The 23,243-nt window shown below is 45.2% G+C and overlaps 1 protein-coding gene across 5 annotated transcripts in view; it reads left to right on the forward strand.

Annotated features, from left to right (window-relative positions):
• LOC110490566 (bridge-like lipid transfer protein family member 3B) overlaps positions 1-19,056 on the forward strand; it is a 54,770-nt gene extending 35,714 nt beyond the window's left edge. For 2 of the 5 annotated variants that reach the window (XM_090200853.1, XM_090200858.1), the window contains 12 exons: positions 764-960; positions 1,255-2,010; positions 2,605-3,263; positions 5,478-5,558; positions 6,014-6,168; positions 7,158-7,330; positions 10,988-11,138; positions 11,376-11,432; positions 13,050-13,306; positions 13,372-13,480; positions 15,217-15,371; positions 16,225-19,056. In XM_090200853.1, the coding sequence (XP_090056979.1) occupies positions 764-960; positions 1,255-2,010; positions 2,605-3,263; positions 5,478-5,558; positions 6,014-6,168; positions 7,158-7,330; positions 10,988-11,138; positions 11,376-11,432; positions 13,050-13,306; positions 13,372-13,480; positions 15,217-15,371; positions 16,225-16,353 (2,879 nt within the window). In that variant the 3' untranslated portion in view covers positions 16,354-19,056. The remainder of the gene's footprint in view (positions 1-763; positions 961-1,254; positions 2,011-2,604; positions 3,264-5,477; positions 5,559-6,013; positions 6,169-7,157; positions 7,331-10,987; positions 11,139-11,375; positions 11,433-13,049; positions 13,307-13,371; positions 13,481-15,216; positions 15,372-16,224) is intronic. The other 3 variants (XM_090200854.1, XM_090200855.1, XM_090200857.1) reach the window with 3 other exon arrangements.
• The last annotated feature ends 4,187 nt before the right edge of the window (positions 19,057-23,243 follow it).

Consider the following 23,243-nt stretch of genomic DNA (forward strand, 5'->3'; position numbering starts at 1 on the left):
CTGGGACATCATGTCTCGCTCCATCCACCAATGTCACGTTGCACCACAGACTGCCCAGGAGTTGGCGGATGCTTTAGTCCAGGTCTGGGAGGAGATCCCTCAGGAGACCATCCGCCACCTCATCAGGAGCATGCACAGGCGTTGTAGGGAGGTCATACAGGCACGTGGAGGCCACACACACTACTGAGCCTCATTTTGACTTGTTTTAAGGACATTACATCTTAGTTGGATCAGCCTGTAGTGTGGTTTTCCACTTTAATTTTGAGTGTGACTCCAAATCCAGACCTCCATGGGTTGATAAATTTGATTTCAATTGATAATTTTTGTGTGATTTTAAATGTCAGCACATTCAACTATGTAAAGAAAAAAGTATTTAATAAGAATATTTCATTCATTCAGATCTAGGATGTGTTATTTTAGTGTTCCCTTTATTTTTTTGAGCAGTGTATAATCTTCTCTTCCCCACCTCCTGCAGTCCCTTGCATTGATTATTATATAATCTTCTCTTTCCCGCCTCCTGCAGTCCCTTGCATTGATTATTATATAATCTTCTCTTTCCCGCCTCCTGCAGTCCCTTGCATTGATTATTATATAATCTTATCTTCCCCACCTCCTGCAGTCCCTTGCATTGATTATTATATAATCTTATCTTCCCCACCTCCTGCAGTCCCTTGCATTGATTATTATATAATCTTATCTTCCCCACCTCCTGCAGTCCCTTGCATTGATTATTATATAATCTTATCTTCCCCACCTCCTGCAGTCCCCTGCCCCAACCTGTATGTGCAGCTGAATGCGCTGCAGCTGGTGCTGGACCCCAGGAGCCTGGTGTGGTGCAACCTGTTTACGCTGGACCTGAGGCAGAGCCTGGAACAGTTCATGGAGCTCTACAAGCTCAACGACGAGGAACAGAAGCCTGACGAGCACATCGACATCAGGGTGGACGGACTAATGCTCAAGGTAGAGGGCAGAAAGGATACACAACCACAGGCTCTGTCATGATGTTATGTCGCTGTTCAAATCCCACACTCATTCAGTACTTGGACACTTTGATCCAGTCATTTGAGAAATGCAAACGCTACCATAGCTGTGAAAAAAGCCCTTGAAAAGGTCAACACACTCCATTTCTGTAAGAGCATAGTCTTTACATTTCAACAGATTGGAAATTACTCTCATTAGTCATCTTGTACACATTGATGACCTCTATGTATATTTTCTAATAATGTGTTTCTCTTCCTCTCTCCCCCACCACAGTTGGTAGTACCCACGGACAGGGACCCCTGCTATCCCCAGGACCTCCCCCGCTCCGTCTCTGTCCAATGCTCGGAGATGGTGGCCACCAACACCCGCCACCCCCCCAACTGCTCCCGCTCCCACCTGGAAGCCCTACTCCTCTCCTTCCAAGAACAACAGTTCTTCTCCACCTCCTTTTCCTCCTTCCCTCGCTCCTCCACCTCCTTCCCGGTGATCCACCCCGTTTTCCAACGCCACGCGCATGAGCAGGACACTATGTTGCACAATGTGTATAAAGGGTTGGTGTCGCCCTCGTTGGGCGTGGATGCCCTAAAAATGCCAGCTGCCACAGACTTGTGGGCGGTTCATTTTGCCCAGTTCTGGGTGGACTACGAGGGGACGCGCGGCGGGAAGGGGCGGCCCCAGCCTTTCGTTGACGCCTTCCCCCTTACTCTGTGGGCGTGCCAGCCGGGCAGACACGCCCAGCACCAGGAGCGGCTAATGGGCGGGGCTTCGAGAGGGCAGAGAACGCCCCTTGCTGCAGGCCTGGCCAAGAGCGAGCCTGTGGATACCGTAGGACGTCTGCAGAGGAAGAGGCTTTTAAAGGAGTACTATAGTACTGTTACGGACGCCACGGCAACAGAGGCCTCACTGCCGCCTAGCAACGGGCTTCACAAGCCACTGTCCCTGGACAACATCCCCCCACCTTCCTCGTCTTCCAGTAAGGAGGCAGACATGCACATGTTAGTGCACGTACAGAAGCATTTGAGCGCACAGGTGAGTGGTGATTCATATCTTTTGGTGTGTGTGTGTGTGGGTTTATACACTAAGTGTACAAAACATTAGGAACATTCTCTTTTCATAACATAGCTTTCACCTGGTCAGTCTATGATCCCTGATTAATGCCACGTGTGTGTGTGTGCGCCATTCAGAGGGTGAATGAGCAAGACAAAATATTTAAGTGCCTTTGAACGGGTTTAGTAGTAGTTGCCAGGTGCACCGGTTTGTGTGTCAAGAACTGCAACGCTGCTGGGTTTTTCACACAACAGTTTCCCGTGTATCAAGAATGGTCCACCACCAAAAGGACATCCAGCCAACTTGACACAACTGCGGGAAGCATTGGAGTCAACATGGGCGAGCATCCCTGTGGAACGCTTTCCACACCCTGTAGGGTCCATGCATCGATGAATTGAGGCTGTTCTGAGGGCAAAAGGATGGTGGTGCAACTCAATATTAGGGAAGTGTTCCTAATGTTTTGTACACTTTGTATTAATGTATGACGTGTGTGTATAATGTGAACCAACATGTGTTACACTGTGTTTATTTGAGAATACTGAAGTGTGTGTAGTTATGAGCATAATGTGTGTCCAGGTGAGCCACAGGCAGTACATGTTCCTGATGCGGCTGCAGCGCAGCATCAAAGCCTTGCAGCACACCCTGCAACAGGACCTGGAGGGGATGGGCTTCAAACGAGACAAGGCAAAGACCACATCGGACCCCCCTCCAGACCACCATCCCTTCAGTGCCTGTGTGGGGATCCTGCTCAAAAGTGCGGAGATAGCTCTCCTCTTGAAGCCGGTCCCCCAGCCCGAGGGTCCTGGTTCCCCCCTAGGGTCGGAGTTGTCCCCCTCGGAGAGTAGATGCACCTTGGAGACTGGGAGTGATGGAGGGGAGGGGGGGGATAGAGGAACCCACGTAGAGGGGGCTGGGACGAAGGGAAGCTGTACAGTGGACCAGCTTATGTGTGGGGTAGAGGGTGGGATAACGCAAGGCCCCGCCCCTCTCATCCCCGCCTCTGCCCCCAACCTGAAGGCGTCTTTTGACGAAAGGACAGGGAGATCGAGTTCAGAGGAGTTGGGAGAGGCTATCCTGGAGGCCCGGACTGGGGGAGAGGAGCCGGGGACCGGAGTTGATTGTACAGCCCAGCAGGGTGAGTCCTCCAGGGCAGACCCCACTCTCTCAGACCCACTCTCCACCAAAGACTGGAACGAGAAGAACCCTGGGGCCAGATTGCCTGAGTCTATGTCCAGGTAATTCCCTTCCTTCATTATCATAATACAGTCTGGTTATTTAGACTGTCCTTACTGTAACAGTCATTTTCCAGCCAAGTGTTTCCACTGCAGTCATTTAGCTGTGGTGCCATGGCAAAATAATTGCTGCCACTGCAAAAAAATATGGGACATTTAAAAAAAGTATACCGAGGTGCACTTTGAAGATGCTGGAACAGTCCACATTTACTTTTCCTCTGCAGACAAAATCAGACAACCCCACAGTATAATAGTTCCTCTATTTACATAATCGGCTTGTTGTGTGTTCTATGCCAGATAAATATTCCTCTCGAGGTGCGTTCAAGTTACGAGTGTCATAGGGAGGGAATTCTCAGAATCAAAAATCTGCTGCATTTATAGGCTGCTCACACTTTTACCAGTCGCACCGGTTTACTCTTTATATGGCCTGCGTATGGTCTAATGAAGGACCGCTGAATGAATGGAATAAATAACTTAGAATTAAATGAATGATCGAAAATAGGCCTACCTGCTTGCACTCTGTGCCAGCTGTGTATTCGTCTACCGTGTTGGTCTTCTAAACTGGAGATTTCACTCCCGCAGCACATTTCCACGGCGATGTAGCCTATTCCTTTATCATAACCTTAGTTTTTATTTCTCCGGTTAGGCCTACGTTAGCCATTTTCACGTAACCTAGGCTACCCAGGAAAAATACGCTTTGTAATGTGTTGTATCACAAACCGGCTGTGATTAGGAGTCCCATAGGGCGGCGCACAATTGGCCCATCGTCGTCCGGGTTTGACCGGGGTAGGCGTCATTGTAAATAAGAATTTGTTCTTAACTGACTTGCCTAGCTAAATAAATACAAATTATCTGGTGGGGAGAGGGAACATAAGCGCTGCACGTGGACAATTTTAGCACCTCACGAAGAAGGGACAGTTCCCGGCTCCACACACTCTCAATGCGTGCTTGGCTGGTAGCCTTATGTCTGTCTCGCCGTCCACAGAATGGAATTCACAACACAACAAGCGCCTGGGGTTTGAAAGTGTATTAATAACTTGATTTAAAAATATTTCCCGACCCGCAATGTAATTTTTCTGACCGGGTTGAAAAGTTTTTTTTTTATTCCACCGGCCTGCTGATTTTTTTGGGGGGGGGGGGCTCACCCATGCGTATCTGACCCGATGCAGGACTCTACTAATGATTAGCCCAACAGGGTAAATGCAGATAGGCTACACCATGCTTCAGCCTATTTATTTATAGCCACTATGCTGCATCAGTTGGGATAAAGGTAATAATGCTTATTGCTAATAGCATACCTGATCATATGAACCATGCATAGGCTATAAGCATGGTTCACTATGTTACAATTTAAACAAATAATTTTACCAATATGTTATTTGGCTAATTTCTGGAGGTAGAAATTATATTTTGGTTGGTGTCAACAATTTTATTTTCATACATTTTTGATAGAATGTCCTTTTAAAAAGTTACCAGAAGTAAGCTTCTCAGTCCTTCTACTTCAAAATTCTCTGGGGGGACCCCCAAAACAGTGGGGGAGGGAAACCCCCTGACCTTTCCCCTCTACTGCTACCCATTTCTCCAGAGGAACACTGATTCCGTTACTTCCATAACAGATTGTTCAGCTATTCAGACGGTCAGACTGTAAAACATTCACAGTGATGATTCACTCCAAAGCAAACAATAAGAACATCTTTACTGTGACTTGGTGCATGTCCCGGTCGCCAGATCAGCAGTGGGAAATGCAGGCCAATCGGCAGGCAGACCGTAACACTCATTCAGAGGACTTATGACAAGCTTTAAATAAACAGTCACTCCTATTACTGCAATACTCAGTCACAACAATACTTCCTCCAGATGTCATTACAGTTACTCACTTATTCATGCCCAGCTTAGTAAAGCATCATTTAATGTTACTTTACTGTTACTTGGTCAGTCCCATCACATCAGTCTGTAGTTCTACATCATGTCTGTGTAAATACAGTGACCTCACTGTACCTGCCCTATACGTCACAATATCAATGTTGTCACCCATAAGAGGTGTTTGTTCATTTGTGTGTGTTTCTGCCTTGTCCAATGAGCTCCCATACAAGGTGTGCATCTGTCTTTTTGTGTGCGTGTGTGTGTTTTTCTCACTCTGCTACTCTACTCTGTAGCTCAGTGTGTCCTCTGCTCTGACCCATTCGAGGTGTGTGTGTGTGTTCTCTCTCTACAAAGGAAAGGCAGTCTGTCAGTGGTTTCTGACCGGCTCAGCTCCTCAAACACCCGGTCCACCTCCCTTTATTCTATTTCCAACATGTAAGACACGCTATGGGTCTGTCTGTGTGTGCGTCCGCATTCCTTTAAATATCTGTTCACGGTGTGGTGTGTGTGTGTTCTATCTGTACGTGTGCATGTAGAATTGTCTGTGGTTGGGTGTATATCTGTGGGAGTGTATGTGGGTCTCTATACATTTACACGCTGCAAGTTGGTGTGTGTACCCGGTGAATAGTGTGTGTAGCCTTTATCTGGTGACTAGTAGCAGATAGCCTTGGCTAGGTCAACGGTCTAGACCTGAGCCCGGTTTCCCAAAAGCATCTTAAGGCTAAGTTCATTGTTAGGACCAGCTCAATGGTTCTGATGATGAACTCCGCCTTAAAATGCTTTTGGGAAACGGGGCGCAGGGCTATTCATATCCAAGCCTTGAGGTCCACAGTACTCCTGTTTTTCTTTCCCCTCACTCTTCTCTCACACTCACTCTGTTTGTGTTCCAGTGGGCGTCTGATGAGGGAGCGTTCCCAGTCCAGTTTCTCAGTGTCCTATAAGAACATGAAGAAGACTCCGTCTCTGCAGTCCTTGGACAACCTCTCCATAGACAGCTACCTGATGGAGGACGGAGACACAGACACATACAGCCTGCTGGAGAGGGGTAGGAACCACACACACACACACACACACACACACAGGGCCCTGGGTCCTAGACTTCCTGACGGGCTGACCCCAGGTGGTGAAGGAAGGCAACATCACCTCCACCACTCTGACCCTCAACACGGGGGCCCCTCAGGTGCGTGGTCAGCCGCCTCCTGTACTCCCTGTTCACCCATGACTGCGTGGTCACACGCATCTCCAACTCATTCATCAGGTTTGCTGACGACACAACAGTGGTAGGCCTGATTTTACTAACAACAATGAGGCAGCCTACAAGGAGGAGTTGAGAGCCCTGGTGGAGTGGTGCCAGGAAAATAAGCTCTCCCTCAACGTCAACAAAACGAAGGAGCTGATCGTTGACTTCAGTAGGCCGCAGCGAGAGAACGCCCCCATCCACATCGACAGGCCAGTGGATAGTCAACAGCTTCTAGTTCCTCACTGAGAATGTGAAATGGTTCCTTCACACCGACAGTGTGGGGAAGAAGGCACAACAAAGCCTCTTCAACCTCAGGATGCTGAAGAAATTAATCTTGGCCCCTAATATGTTGAACAAACCAGCTGCGTTGCAAAATAAATGTACATACATGTTGTTAAGTCGTTTCATCCACTGCTTGCCCGTGTCAACGGGCGTCTGCGTACCAGGCACTGTAATATAACTTGGCTCTATTTTAGAAGCTTGACTCGCTGCAAGTCCAGCCTCTCCTATCTACTCATTGGTTTTTAGGAGCATATACCCACGTGGGTGATTGAATGTTCATTAATTATGTTCATGTTCTTTAATTGTTTATGGTTCATTGAACAAGCATGGGAAACAGTGTTTAAACCCTTTACAATGAAGATCTGTGACGTTATTTGGATTTTTACGAGTTATCTTTGAAAGACAGGGTCCTGAAAAAGGGCTGTTAATGTTTTTGCTGAGTTTTTAGTTGTCTGGTATTTATCAATGTTTTGGTTGCAGACCACCAATTTTAATTTATTCTATGTCCACAGACGACGTGTCCATCTCAGGCTTTAAGGATGTGGTGAGGGAGCAGAGTGCCACAGAAATTGCCAAGGAGGCAGCAGCAGTAGCGGCCATGGGCACAGGGGAGCAGGACGGTGCTGGCTCACCAGATACTGTCAGTGCCACCTCCCAGAGCATCGACGAACCTACCAAAGACATGGTAATACACATGTGCACAGGAAATGTATGCTCACATGCAGGCATGGATCCATGAACACACACTGCTGTACACACAGTGCAATCGGAAAGTATTCCGACCCCTTGACTTTTTCCACAATTTGTTACGTTACCACCTTATTCTAAAATGGATTCAATTGTTTTTTTTCCCCTCATCAATCTACACACAATACCCCATAATGACAAAGCCAAAAGTTTTTTTTTTTTTGACATTTTTGCAAATGTATTAAAAATAAACTGATATTACATTTACATAAGTATTCAGACCCTTTACTCAGTTGAAGCACCTTTTGGCAGTGATTACAGCCTCGAGTCTTCTTGGGTTCAAGCTTGTTACACCTGTCTTTGTGGAGTTTCTGCCGTTCTCTGCAGATCCTCTCAAGTTCTGTCAGGTTGAACAGGGAGTGTCACTGCACAGCTATTTTCAGGTCTCCGGAGTAGAGGTCAACCTATTAATCGGAATGGCCGATTTAATTAGGGCCGATACCAAGTTTTCACAAAAATTCGGAAATCAGTATTTTTGGATGCCGATTTTGCAGATTATTATTATTTTTTTTTTTCCTTTACACCTTTATTTAACGAGGCAAGTCAGTTAAGAACACATTCTTATTCAATGAGGGCCTAGGAACGGTGGGTTAACTGCCTTGTTCAGGGGCAGAATGACAGATTTATAACTTGTCAGCTCAGGGATTCAATCTTGCAACCTCACAGTTAGTTAACTAGTCCAACGCTCTAACCACCTGCCTCACGAGGAGCCTGCCAAGGTAAGTTTCTAGCTAGAATTAAACTTATCTTATAAAAAACAATCAATCAATCAAAATCACTAGTTATAACTACACATGGTTGACGATATTACTAGTTTATCTAGCGTGTCCTGCGTTGCATATAATCAATGTGGTGGCATTCGCGAAAAAGGACTGTCGTTGCTCCAACGTGTACCTAACCATAAACATCAATGCCTTTCTCAAAATCAATACACAGAAGTATATATTTTTATACCTGCATATTTAGCTAAAAGAAATCCAGGTTAGTAGGCAATATTAACCAGGTGAAATTGTGTCACTTCTCTTGCGTTTATTGCACTCAGAGTCAGGGTATATGCAACAGTTTGGGACGCCTGGCTCATTGCGAACTAATTTGCCAGAATTGTACGTAATTATGACATAACATTGAAGGTTGTGCAATGTAACAGCAATATTTAGACTTATGGATGCCACCCGTTAGATAAAATACGGAACGGTTCCGTATTTCACTGAAAGAATAAACGTTTTGTTTTCGAAATTGTAGTTTCCGGATTTGACCATATTAATTTTTTTATTTTTTTATTTTACCTTTATTTAACCAGGCAAGTCAGTTAAGAACAAATTCTTATTTTCAATGACGGCCTGGGAACAGTGGGTTAACTGCCTGTTCAGGGGCAGAACGACAGATTTGTACCTTGTCAGCTCGGGGGTTTGAACTCACAACCTTCCGGTTACTAGTCCAACGCTCTAACCACTAGGCTACCCTGCCGCCCCAATGACCTAAGGCTCGTATTTCTGTGTGTTATTATGTTATAACTAAGTCTATGATTTGATAGAGCAGTCTGACTGAGCGATGGTAGGCACCAGCAGGCTCATAAGCATTCATTCAAACAGCACTTTTGTGCGTTTTGCCAGCAGCTCTTCGCAATGCTTCAAGCATTGAGCTGTTTATGACTTCAAGCCTATCAACTCCCGAGATTAGGCTTGTGTAACCGATGTGAAATGGCTAGCTAGTTAGCGGGGTGCGCGCTAATAGCGTTTCAAACATCACTCACTCTGAGACTTGTTGTAGTTGTTCCCCTTGCTCTGCATGTGGGTAACGCTGCTTTGAGGGTGGCTGTTGTCGATGTGTTCCTGGTTCAAGGCCAGGTAGCGGCGAGGAGAGGGATGGAAGCTATACTGTTACACTGGCAATACTAAAGTGCCTATAAGAACATCCAATAGTCAAAGGAATATGAAATACAAATGGTATAGAGCGAAATAGTCCTATAATTCCTATAATAACTAAAACCTAAAACTTCTTACCTGGGAATATTGAAGAAGAAAAAAAAGGAACCACCAGCTTTCATATGTTCTGAGCAAGGAACTGAAACGTTAGCTTTCTTACATGGCACATATTGCACTTTTTCTTTCTTTTCCAATACTGATTATTTAAACCAAATTGAACATGTTTCATTATTTGAGGCTAAATTGATTTCATTGATGTATTATATTAAGTTAAAATAAGTGTTAATTCAGTATTGTTGTAATTGTCATTATTACAAATAAATAAATAAAAATCGGCCAATTAATCGGTATCAGCTTTTTTTGGTCCAATAATCTGTATCGGTATCGGTTTTGAAAATTCATAATCTGTCGACCTCTACTCCAGAGATGTTCGATCTGGTTCAAGTCCGGGCTCTGGCTGGGCCATTCGAGGACATTGAGACTTGTTCCGAAGCCACTCCTGCGTTGTCTTGGCTGTGTGCTTAAGGTCGTTGTCCTGTTGGAAGGTGAACCTTCGCCCCAGTCTGAGGTCCTGAGCGCTCTGGAGCAGGTTTTCATCAAGGATCTCCATGTACTTTGCTCTGTTCATCTTTGCCTCGATCTTGACTAGTCTCCCAGTCCATGCCGCTGAAAAACATCCACACAGCATGATGCTGCCACAAACATGCTTCACCATAGGGATGGTGCCAGATTTCCTCCAGATGTGACGTTCTCATGGTCTGAGAGTCTTTAGGAGCCTTTTGGCAAACTCCCAATGGGCTGTCATATGCATTTTACTGAGGAGTGGCTTCCGTCTGGCCACTCAACCAAAAAGGCCTGATTGGTGGAGTGCTGCAGAGATGGTTGTCCTTCTGGATGGTTCTTCCATCTCCACAGAGGAACTCTGGGTTCTTTGCCACCTCCCTGACCAAGGCCCTTCTTCCCCCGATTGCTCAGTTTGGCCGTGGGCCATTTGTTGTTCCAAACTTCTATTTAAGAATGATGGAGGCCACTGTGTTCTTGTGGACCTTCAATGCTGTAGAACTGTTTTGGTAGCCTTCCCCAGATCTGTGCCTCGACACAATCCTGTCTCGGAGCTCTACGGACAATCCCTTCGACCTCATGGCTTGGTTTTTGCTCTGACATGCACTGTCAACTGTGGTACCATATATAGACAGGTGTGCCTTTCCAAATCATGTTCAATCAATTGAATTTACTCCAATCAAGTTGTAGAAACATCAAGGATGATCAATGGAAACAGGATGCACCTGAACTCAATTTCGAGTCTCATAGCAAAAGGTCTCAATACTGTATGTAAATAAAGTATTTCTGTTTTTATGTTTAATACATTTGCAAACATTTAAAAAAAACGTTTTTCTCTTTGTCATTATGAGGTATTGTGTGTAGATTGTTTTTATTTAATCCATTGTAGAACAAGGCTGTAACTTAATGTGGAAAAAGTCAAGGGGTCTGAATACTTCTGAATGCACTGAACACACACATGCATGAGTGTACTTGAGCATTTTTCATTTCCTGAACTGTAATTTTACCCCACTTTCTGAATTGATTAAATTAACTTACAATTTTATTCATTTTAGCTGACTCTCCTATCCAACTTAATGCCTCCCTCCCTCTCTCTCTCTCCCCCCCAGGTGTCGGTGCTGGTGCTGAAAGTGCAGTGTGTGTGTGGGGGGATGGAAGTGCGAGGGGAGAGCACAGCTGTATCTCTGGAGGTGGGCTGCGTCAGACCCACACAGCTGGGAAACGTCAGCCTCCGACAATACCTCAGCAACCGCAGCCTCGGTGAAGACACACAGATGCATGCGTAGACACACAAATGAATACATGCATGCATACATACACACATACATACATACATACATACATACATACTTGTGGGCTAGTACACTACGACATACATTGCAGTCACACATACTGCAGTCTCACTATTCCCCATTCTCTTAGAGTACTATCTACAGCTGGATTAAGGCTACACAACACTCCCAATTGACTTGGTTTACCCTTCCATAACTCTTGCAGGTATGGTACCCACTGCTCAGGGCAGCACTATTGTACCCCCTGCCCCAGGCAGCGAAGGTATGTGTGTGTGGAACATAAGCATGGGTAGGCAAACGCAAGCTTGCGCACAAGTGCTACTACCTGTTTGTTTGTTAGTGTGTTTTAGTGTGTCTCTGATTTCATCATTGGTATGAAATGACAGATAGTAATTAGCATTTTTGCTCCACCAAGCATGCTACACACGTTTGTTTTACTATCCTTGTGGGGACCAAACAATTGATTCCCATTCAAAATCCTATTTTCCTTAACCACAAACCCCTAACCCCTAAGCCTATAAATAGCCTCTTTCCTTGTGGGGATCGGCAAAATGTCCCCGATTTTCCTTGTTTTACTATCCTGGTGAGGACTTCTGGTTCCCACAAGGATAGTAAAAACGTGTGACTGCAGTGTATGTCTCAAGGGGTGTGTGTGTCTAACTTCTGCAGTGAGACAGTGCATTAGCACTAATGGGGGTTTTGCTCCCTTTACCAGCTACATTAAACCCAGTGTCGGTATGTGTTTTTGGCCCCCCCAGGTTGTGTGCATGTGTCTCCAGCATGTCACCTCCAACGTGTGTGAATATTTAAGAGGGGTTGGTGAGGTCCATATTTACCCCCCCAGTACTGAGGCAGTGCTCGCTCGCTCAGCTCTGACTCCTCCCTCTTTCACAGAAGAGTAATCCCCATCTCTCTCAGCTCAGCTCTGCCGCCTCCCTCTTTCACAGAAGAGTAATCCCCATCTCTCTCAGCTCACAGAAGAGTAATCCCCATCTATCTCTCTCTCTCTCTCTCCCTCAGCTCGGCTCTGCCTCCTCCCTCTTTCACAGAAGAGTAATCCCCATCTCTCTCTCTCTCTCTCGGCTCCGCCTCCTCCCTCTTTCACAGAAGAGAAATCCCCATCTCTCTCCCTCAGCTCGGCTCTGCCTCCTCCCTCTTTCACAGAAGAGTAATCCCCATCTCTCTCAGCTCGGCTCTGCCTCCTCCCTCTTTCACAGAAGAGTAATCCCCATCTCTCTCTCTCTCTCTCTCTCTCTCTCCCCCTCGGCTCCGCCTCCTCCCTCTTTCACAGAAGAGTAATCCCCATCTCTCTCTCTCCCTCAGCTCGGCTCCGCCTCCTCCCTCTTTCACAGAAGAATAATCCCGATCTCTATCCTTCACTATCCCGCTCTCTCTCGCACGCTCTCTTCTTTCCTACCCCGCTCTAAATGTCTCGCTCTCCATCACTTTCTCACTATTTCTGTTTTTACCTCTTACCTTCTCTCACATCTGCCATTTCCTCTCTCCTTCCTTCCTGACTGAGGCAGTGACCGATGCGTTGTTGTAGTATTAATGTGTGTCTGCGTGCAGCTTCTGTGACACTTCACTGGCCTTTAAATAGTTGTATGGGATCAGTACCCCCACCCCCCAGAAGGGCCCTTGCTTTACAAATTAGTCACACCTTAGAAATGAAATTCATAGACTGGCGTCAGCAGTAAGGCAGTGTCTGGTTGTATGCCTGCCGAGCGGCCATCGCTGAGCCTTTTCTTTGAGTTGTGGTTGCAGTGATTCTGTTTGTATTGCAGCCAATCCATGCCTCCTCTTTTTAATGGAAATTAATTGATTACTGATGTTCTCATTTTCTCTCCCACTCCCCACTCCTTCCTCTTTCCCTCGCTAGGTGGTGGTCTGGAGGCCAATACAGACGGGACCACCCATCTCCCGGAGGTCAGGGCTCGGCTGGAGAGCGGGCCCTGTGCCGCCGCCCACTCCCCCCTGGCCGAGACCAACGGTTTCCTCCAGCTGCGTCTCCACGGCTATCGGGCCAGCTTCCTCATGTCGTCGCTAAGGAACCTGGCTCACTTCCTGGAGGATGACTCCGCCCCCCAGGTCCTCCCAATGGAGATCAGCGTCAGGGACACACACATCGACCTGAAGGTGGGGATGAACACACACACAGACACATTAACCACAGACACATTAACCTCTGTCCCCCTCTGCAGGATGATGGTCTCCGTGACAACCCGTCTGACCCTGATCCCACCCCCATCACCCTGCACATCTCCAGCCTGCTCATCCACAGGACCGACGATGGAGCCTTCTCTATAGGGGGTGAAACGCACACACACTGCCTCACACACACTGCCTCACACACACACACACTGCCTCACACACACACACACACACACACACACACACACACACTGCCTCACACATTCACTCATATAGAGTTGAAATCAGAAGTTTACAAACACCTTAGCCAAATACATTTAAACTCCGTTTTTCACAATTCCTGACATTTAATCCTACTAAAACTTCCCTGTTTTAGGTCAGTTAGGATCACCACTTTATTTTAAGAGTGTGAAATGTCAGAATAATAGTGGAGAATTATTTATTTCAGCTTTTATTTCTTTCATCACATTCCCAGTGGGTCAGAAGTTTACATAGCATTGCTTTTAAATTGTTTAACTTGGGTCAAACATTTTGGGAAGCTTTCCACAATAAATTGCGTGAATTTTGACGCATTCCTTCTGACAGAGCAGGTGTAACTGAGTCAGGTTTGTAGGCCTCCTTGCTCGCTTTTTCAGTTCTGCCCACAAATGTTCTATAGGATTGAGATCAGGGCTTTGCGATGGCCACTCCAATACCTTGACTTTGTTGTCCTTAAGCCATTTTGCCACCATTTTGGAAGTATGCTTGGGGTCATTGTCCATTTGGAAGACCCATTTGCGACCAAGCTTCAACTTCCTGACGGATGTCTTGAGATGTTGCTTCAATATATCCACATAATTTTCCCTCCTCATGATGCCATCTATTTTGTGATGATGGCCAAACAGTTCTATTTTTGTTTCATCAGACCAGAGAACATTTCTCCAAAAAGTATGATCTTTGTCCCCATGAGCAGTTGCAAACCGTAGTCTGGCTTTTTTTATGGCGGTTTTGGAGCAGTGGCTTCTTCCTTGCTGAGCGGCCTTTCAGGTTATGTCGATATAGGACTCGTTTTACTGTGGATATAGATACTTTTGTACCGGTTTCCTCCAGCATCTTCACAAGGTCCTTTGCTGCTGTTCTGGGATTGATTTGCACTTTTCGCACCAAAGTACGTTCTCTAGGAGACAGAACGCGTCTCCTTCCTGAGCGGCATGACGGCTGCGTGGTCCCTTGGTGTTTGTACAGATGAATGTGGTACCTTCAGGCGTTTGGAAATTGCTCCCAAGGATGAACCAGACTTGTGGAGGTCTACAATTATTTTTCTGAGGTCTTGGCTGATTTCTTTTGATTTTCCCATTATGTCAAGCAAAGAGGCACTGAGCTAGAAGGTGGTCCTTGAAATACATCCACACCTCCAATAGGCTAATTGACATAATTTGAGTCAATCAGAAGCTTTGAAAGCCATGACATCATTTTCTGGAATTTTCAAGCTCTTTAAAGGCACAGTCAACTTAGTGTATGTAAACTTCTAAACCACTGGAATTGTGATACAGTGAATTATAAGTGAAATAATCTGTAAACAATTGTTTGAAAGATTACTTGTGTCATGCACAAAGTAGATGTCCTAACAGACTTGCCAAAATTATAGTTTGTTAACAAGAAATGTGTGGAGTGGTTGAAAACCGAGTATTAATGACTCCAACCTGAGTGTATGTAAACCTCTGACTTCAACTGTATACTCACTCACTCACTCACTCACTCATACACAAACACACACTGCCTCACGCATTCACTTATACACAAATACACTGTCACACGCACACACACCCTCCGCCCCATTTCATCATCATATAATGAAATAACTTTCAAGTTTATTTCTACCTTTCACCCACTCCCCCCACCCTCTGTTGTCACAGTGGAAAATACGTCTGAGGCGGGGCCTAAGAAAGAAGTCCAATTGATTGACAGCGGTCTGTCTCCAGTCTCTGAGAGTGTGGTCAACAGCACTCCCAAGGCCACACAGACCCCCAGCCCTCCTAGCCCTAGCACAACCCCCTCCAACAAAGAACAGGTGAGTAGTTCACACACACACCACCCACTCATCCAGGGCCTAAAATGAACACCCGCCACCTGCCAAATGAGGGTTGATTTTTGAGTTGTCAGGTAAGAATGTCTATTTACACCAGCCACGTTGGCGGGGGGTCAGGGCTCCACAGTGCGAGCATTTCACTCATTTGTGACTAAAAATAGGCAAGTATGATCACATGAAAAATAAATACTGCAATATATAAGTTATTTCCACCGTTTTGTTTCATAGCTTGTAAATTAATCGGACAAGTCAAAGAACTGCAAATCCTATGCAGCCTATTCCACTTTGCTCTGGGGACAGTGCGCATGTGAAGAGCTGCACACAGGCATAAAAGTTGGTCTAATTTACTTGAAACAGAAGTCTACTGAAGTGAGACTGAAGTTGTTGTGTTTCTTGACTATTTACATTGTTTTGTTCACAAGCTAGGTGGTTTTTCTATGTTTGAGTTTTAAATGCTAGGGAAGAGGTGACAACGCTTCTAATAGTCAGACTGAAAGTCACAGTCACAAACATGACTCTAGTCGCGCTACCACGGTAACCTCCCGACCTTAAAGGCAGTAGGTGAAATGTTTTGTCTCATCTGTGATATTTTGTGTGTGTGTGTACTCAAGTCACAAATTCAATTAAACAATATACCACATTACTCTTCTAGTAATACATTTGTTTTGGAGACATTACAAACCATGCTTTTGTTTTGTTTTTTTGTCATTTTAGCGGGGAGAAATATTTTGGCTGGTTAAAAAGTCTGACCAAAAATAAAATGTTATGCCCTGCACTCTTTCATAGGAATTTAACCACCACGCTTATCAACACCCTCTCTTCTGTTTACTCCTAGCTGCTGATAGAGGAGAACGAGTGTTTGAAACTGGAGCTCTCCAAAGCCAAGATGGCTCTAGCTGAGGCCCAAATGGAGAAGGACTCCCTGTTACACCGCATGAAGACTCTCAAAGTGAACAGCAGCTAGGGTAGGCCACCAGAGGCCCAGTGACCACCAGTCTGTAGTGCTGCATATCACCACAGGGGGGAAGCAGAGAGGAGAGAGGGGGTGCTGGATACTGCAGCTACTTGATATAGCATCACACAAGTATTATTCAAGCATCAGCCAGGTCATTCAAGCCTGTTCTGATGAAGGGCTGGTCGCCTAAGAACTAGACCACACACACACAGTCCATGAAGTCTACTCCTTAACACACACACACACACAGTCCCTGAGAACTAGAGTAGGGCTACTTTTTCACTACCACCCTCATCTCAGGAACTGGAGAGTGGACAGTGTTAGACTTTCATCCCCTCCTCGATACAGTGCTGCCGTGTCATCCCTGGGCTGGGACTAGGACTGCAGTACACATGCTAGTTTTACATGATTGTTGTGCTTGTTTTGAGTTTCTCTCTTTATGCAGTAAGTTAGTGTTCAGTCTCTCCAGTAATCCGACTCTGCAAGCCAGAGCAGCCTCCTAAATATGGGAGCATAAGGAGGGATGAAGGGGAGAGGGGACAAATCTAAATTAAACAGCCCTCAAGTGGAATGGAGGGGCTAGGGAGGGGGGGTGGGAGTCCTGAATGTTAGGCTTGGGGGAAAAGTTGCCCTCCCTGAATCGTTACCTTAAATAGGAGAAACAATGCAAAAATGGGCAACTTTATCAAGCATCATATTTTTGAGGAGCATATTCTATATGTAATGACCTTTGATGGGAGGGGCTTGCCTGGGTGGGGTGAGACACTGAATGTCATAACTTTGGAGGAATGTCTTAAAAATAGACTTATTTTGCACTGCGCTGAAACTGAACATGTCATTTGGTGCTTATGGAAAAAAATGTATCTAGCGCTGAACCAATTGTATTTGGTGTGTGTATGGTAATGTACTTATGAGGGGCAAAGCGTACACAATGTTTTCTACAGAATTCTGAATGGTTGTGCAGTGTGTTTAACATGTATTTGTCATGTAACTAAAACAAGCATTTCAATTAATTGAAAAGGGAAAATATACAATTATATATTTTCACATGTACTTTTCTTCCATTCCATCTAGTTAATGTCTACAATGCCCATGATGTCCCACTGCACTGTTTATTCCCCACTATTTTTCTACATGTAAATAGCTAGTTGTGTGTCCAGCACTTTTGAACTACATTCACTGTAAATACGATCCCTGTACGAAAGCATCGTCCAATCCGGTTGAGAACACTACCCTGTCATCTCTCGATTATCCAATGAGTGGAAAGAACACTAATATGGAACATCTCTATTCTCCTATGAGGATAAAGCCTGGGGTGTATTCATTATTTGGATTCCTTTACAGAATGTATTTTCTGTTCAAAATGTTTTGTAACTAAAAACATTTACCCAAACAGAAAACGTTTTGCAACGATTGGACAAATTCAGGTAGCCCCCCCCCCCCCCCCCCCCCCCCCCCATTGGTTCCGTTTGCGTTGTTTGCTTCCGTTTAGTTCCTAGAGTAAATGGTTTCCGTAGCAAAACTTTTTTTGCAAAGGTCTGCGACTAATGAATACAGCTCTCGCCTAGCCTCTGCAGAGCCCAACACCGGACGATCCGGTTTTAAGGGGAAATGGAAAGAGCCTGTGACGCGACTTCCACTTTTGGACATTAACAAGGTGACGCTCCATCTTCTCCTCCACATGTACTGGATTGGTTGAATGGTGCAGAAGAGAACCTCCCTGACCCCCCCCCCCCCTTCTCCCTTCTTGTCAAGATTTGTTGTAGAAGATCCAGTGTCAGGTGTTTATTTTACTCCTGCTACGTTAGGTAACTCCTCCAAATGCAGGAGGGGAAACAGGCATGTGCTTTTCTGTGCGTGCATTCTATATTTGCATAATCCTACATGTAGTTTTTCACCAACGTGACGTCATGCCCATATCTGCTGCTCCATGCTTGTCTGTTGGGGAAGCCTTGGAGTGTTGTAGAATAGAGTTTTATTTCCCCGTTGGAGCACGCTTTTGGCTCACATAGAATTCAGTCAGAAGGCAGTTCTGTCTGAAGCATCACGTCTTACACAGGGACGTTTCCAGTAGTAGCATGAGATTTGCTGACGGATTACAATGGCTTGCCTCTCTTTAAAGGTGCAGTCTGCAGGTTCTCTGTTCCCGTATGGAAATTAGATCAAGTAAAAACACAACTACCCTAAAACAAAACCGAATAAGGAAAAGGTAGGTCTGTTTACACCAACGATGGCAACTGGTCTTCCTTTGGTTTTCACTGGCAGGCTCACTCGAATGACCGCATCCTAGTCCTTCAAAAAGGGCAGTTTGGGAATACATCATTTTTCTACTTTAAAGTCCTTAACTATCCAAATTGTGGACCTAGCTCAGCCTAGGCCTAGTTCAGTCCAGCTGAATGTCTTTCCAAGCTGCGCTGTCCTCTCTCTCTACCTTGATACGATGCTGGTTCACTTACCTGCTCAACACTGACAAGATTTGAATGGCAGTTAGGATTTGAATGCTTGATTGTACTTTAAAGGCTGCCCTCTCTGGAGTTTCTAACTTTCTCATCCACTTCCTTGTCCGACTTGACCCGCCCCCTCATTACAATAGCTCCTCCCTTGACCTGCTCAGCTCCTGATAACCTGTGTACAAAATAAAAGGATTTGTAATATTTGTCTGTCAAAGCTGCTGAGCTACTGATGAAAAATAAAAAGGTATCCAATCAAAAATGTCTCTGTTGTCCTACTGTTCTTCCTTGCACTAACACTTGCACTTGTCTGTTCTTCCTTGCACTAACACTTGCACTTGTCTGTTCTTCCTTGCACTAACACTTGCACTTGTCTGTTCTTACTAGCAATGATTATGCTAATAGCTTCTCTATTTAGGGGACTTTTACTTACAATGATTGTGATGTGGTTGTTTTACCTATCTACCTTAAGGGGCAATTCCAACCTCATTTTCTTTGTCTCCAGCACAATACCAGTGTCTACATATTTGAAAATGGTGCATTCCTATGTTTTGTAGAGAGAAAAATATAAAGTTAAAGTTCTGCCCAATGACATCAAAAGTAAATACATTTTAAAAACAGTGATTTTCAAATATGTAGACGGCAATAATGAATGAGGTTGAAAAGTGGCGGAATTGCCCTTAAGTTGAATTCCCCAAGTCTGGGGGGACAAAAGTATCAGATAAATGATCAACATGTATATCTTATGAAACATGGTGCATACCCAAGGTCATCTGTCTTTCTACTGAATTGTGGGGGGTTTAAACCTGGTGCATCTGGACAAGGGAACTTCCACCAGTCCACTAACGGGACAGAGCAAACACTTCCATGGGAGGAGTGGATAGAGGAAGCTGCTGAAAGTATCAGACATTGACAAGGGATTGAAGACCAAGCGTCTACCAGTGGAGGGCACCACTGTGAAGGGCACTTAGGATTCTGCACTGAGGAGTATATACATGTTTGCCTAATCACTTATACTAGTCTTGATAGGAATTATGGATAGTTTAACGATTTTTTAAAGGAAAATAGTTGTATTGAACGTTGTCAATCTTTGGATGTCATTCGAAAACATGTTAACTTACACTGCTATGTGGATGACACACCGCTGTACATTTCAATGAAACATGGTGAAGCCCCAAAATTGCCCTCACTAGAAGCCTGTGTTTCAGACATAAGGAAGTGGATGTCTGCAAACTTTCTACTTTTAAACTCGGACAAAACAGAGATGCTTGTTCTAGGTCCCAAGAAACAAAGAGATCTGTTGAATCTGACAATTAATCTTGATGGTTGTACAGTCGTCTCAAATAAAACTGTGAAGGACCTCGGCGTTACTCTGGACCCTGATCTCTCTTTTGACGAACATATCAAGACTGTTTCAAGGACAACTTTTTTCCATCTACGTAACATTGCAAAAATCAAAAACTTTCTGTCCAAAAATGATGCAGAAAAATGTATCCATGCTTTTGTTACTTCTAGGTTAGACTACTGCAATGCTCTACTTTCCGGCTACCCGGATAAAGCACTAAATAAACTTCAGTTTCAAATGCGGGTGCTAGAATCATGACTAACCTCCCTACACTGGCTTCCTGTTAAGGCAAGGGCTGATTTCAAGGTTTTACTGCTAACCTACAAAGCATTACATGGGCTTGCTCCTACCGATCTCTCTGATTTGGTCCTGCCGTACATACAGTGCCTTGCGAAAGTATTCGGCCCCCTTGAACTTTGCGACCTTTTGCCACATTTCAGGCTTCAAACATAAAGATATAAAACTGTATTTTTTGTGAAGAATCAACAACAAGTGGGACACAATCATGAAGTGGAACGACATTTATTGGATATTTCAAACTTTCAAACAAATCAAAAACTGAAAAATTGGGCGTGCAAAATTATTCAGCCCCTTTACTTTCAGTGCAGCAAACTCTCTCCAGAAGTTCAGTGAGGATCTCTGAATGATCCAATGTTGACCTAAATGACTAATGATGATAAATACAATCCACCTGTGTGTAATCAAGTCTCCGTATAAATGCACCTGCACTGTGATAGTCTCAGAGGTCCGTTAAAAGCGCAGAGAGCATCATGAAGAACAAGGAACACACCAGGCAGGTCCGAGATACTGTTGCGAAGAAGTTTAAAGCCGGATTTGGATACAAAAAGATTTCCCAAGCTTTAAACATCCCAAGGAGCACTGTGCAAGCGATAATATTGAAATGGAAGGAGTATCAGACCACTGCAAATCTACCAAGACCTGGCCGTCCCTCTAAACTTTCAGCTCATACAAGGAGAAGACTGATCAGAGATGCAGCCAAGAGGCCCATGATCACTCTGGATGAACTGCAGAGATCTACAGCTGAGGTGGGAGACTCTGTCCATAGGACAACAATCAGTCGTATATTGCACAAATCTGGCCTTTATGGAAGAGTGGCAAGAAGAAAGCCATTTCTTAAAGATATCCATAAAAAGTGTTGTTTAAAGTTTGCCACAAGCCACCTGGGAGACGCACCAAACATGTGGAAGAAGGTGCTCTGGTCAGATGAAACCAAAATGTAACTTTTTGGCAACAATGCAAAACGTTATGTTTGGCGTAAAAGCAACACAGCTGAACACACCATCCCCACTGTCAAACATGGTGGTGGCAGCATCATGGTTTGGGCCTGCTTTTCTTCAGCAGGGACAGGGAAGATGGTTAAAATTGATGGGAAGATGGATGGAGCCAAATACAGGACCATTCTGGAAGAAAACCTGATGGATTCTGCAAAAGACCTGAGACTGGGACGGAGATTTGTCTTCCAACAAGACTGATCCAAAACATAAAGCAAAATCTACAATGGAATGGTTCAAAAATAAACATATCCAGGTGTTAGAATGGCCAAGTCAAAGTCCAGACCTGAATCCAATCGAGAATCTGTGGAAAGAACTGAAAACTGCTGTTCACAAATGCTCTCCATCCAACCTCACTGAGCTCGAGCTGTTTTGCAAGGAGGAATGGGAAAAAATGTCAGTCTCTCGATGTGCAAAACTGATAGAGACATACCCCAAGCGACTTAACAGCTGTAATCGCAGCAAAAGGTGGCGCTACAAAGTATTAACTTAAGGGGGCTGAATAATTTTGCACGCCCAAATTTTCAGTTTTTGATTTGTTAAAAAAGTTTGAAATATCCAATAAATGTCGTTCCACTTCATGATTGTGTCCCACTTGTTGTTGATTCTTCACAAAAAAATACAGTTTTATATCTTTATGTTTGAAGCCTGAAATGTGGCAAAAGGTCGCAAAGTTCAAGGGGGCCGAATACTTTCGCAAGGCACTGTATCTACACGTACGCTACGGTCATAAGACGCAGGCCTCCTAATTGTCCCTAGAATTTCTAAGCAAACAGCTGGAGGCAGGGCTTTCTCCTATAGAGCTCCATTTTTATGGAATGGTCTGCCTACCCATGTGAGAGACGCAAACTCGGTCTCAAACTTTGTCTTTATTGAAGACTCATCTCTTCAGTGGGTCATATGATTGAGTGTAGTCTGGCCCAGGAGTGTGAAGGTGAACAGAAAGGCTCTGGAGCAACGAACCGCCCTTGCGGTCTCTGCCTGGCCGGTTCCCCTCTCTCCACTGTGATTCTCTGCCTCTAACCCTATTACAGGGGCTGAGTCACTGTCTTACTGGTGCTCTTTCATGCCGTCCCTAGGAGGGGTGCGTCACTTGAGTGGGTTGAGTCACTGACGTGATCTTCCTGTCTGGGTTTGCGCCCCCCCCCCCCCTTGGGTTGTGCCGTGGCGGAGATCTTTGTGGGCAATACTCTGCCTTGTCTCATCTCAGGATGGTAAGTTGGTGGTTGAAGATATCCCTCTAGTGGTGTGGGGGCTGTGCTTTGGCAAAGTGGGTGGGGTTATATCCTTCCTGTTTGGCCCTGTCCGGGGGTATCATCGGATGGGGCCACAGTGTCTCCTGACCCCTCCTGTCTCAGCCTCCAGTATTTATGCTGCAGTAGTTTATGTGTCAGGGGGCTAGGGTCAGTTTGTTATATCTGGAGTACTTCTCCTGTCTTATCCGGTGTCCTATGTGAATTTAAGTATGCTCTCTCTAATTCTCTCTTTCTCTCGGAGGACCTGAGCCCTAGGACCATGCCCCAGGACTACCTGGCATGATGACTCCTTGTTGTCCCCAGTCCACCTGGCCGTGCTGCTGCTCCAGTTTCAACTGTTCTGCCTGCGGCTATGGAATCCTGACCTGTTCACCGGACGTGCTACCTGTCCCAGACCTGCTGTTTTCAACTCTCTAAAGACAGCAGGAGTGGTAGAGATACTCTTAATGATCGGCTATGAAAAGCCTACTGACATTTACTCCTGAGGTGCTGACTTGCTGCACCCTCGACAACTACTGTGATTATTATTATTCGATCATGCTGGTCATTTGAACAT

This window comes from Oncorhynchus mykiss, chromosome 15 (genome assembly GCF_057628025.1).
Source record: "Oncorhynchus mykiss isolate SJ-2025 chromosome 15, ASM5762802v1, whole genome shotgun sequence".
NCBI classification, from domain to species: Eukaryota; Metazoa; Chordata; class Actinopteri; order Salmoniformes; family Salmonidae; genus Oncorhynchus; species Oncorhynchus mykiss.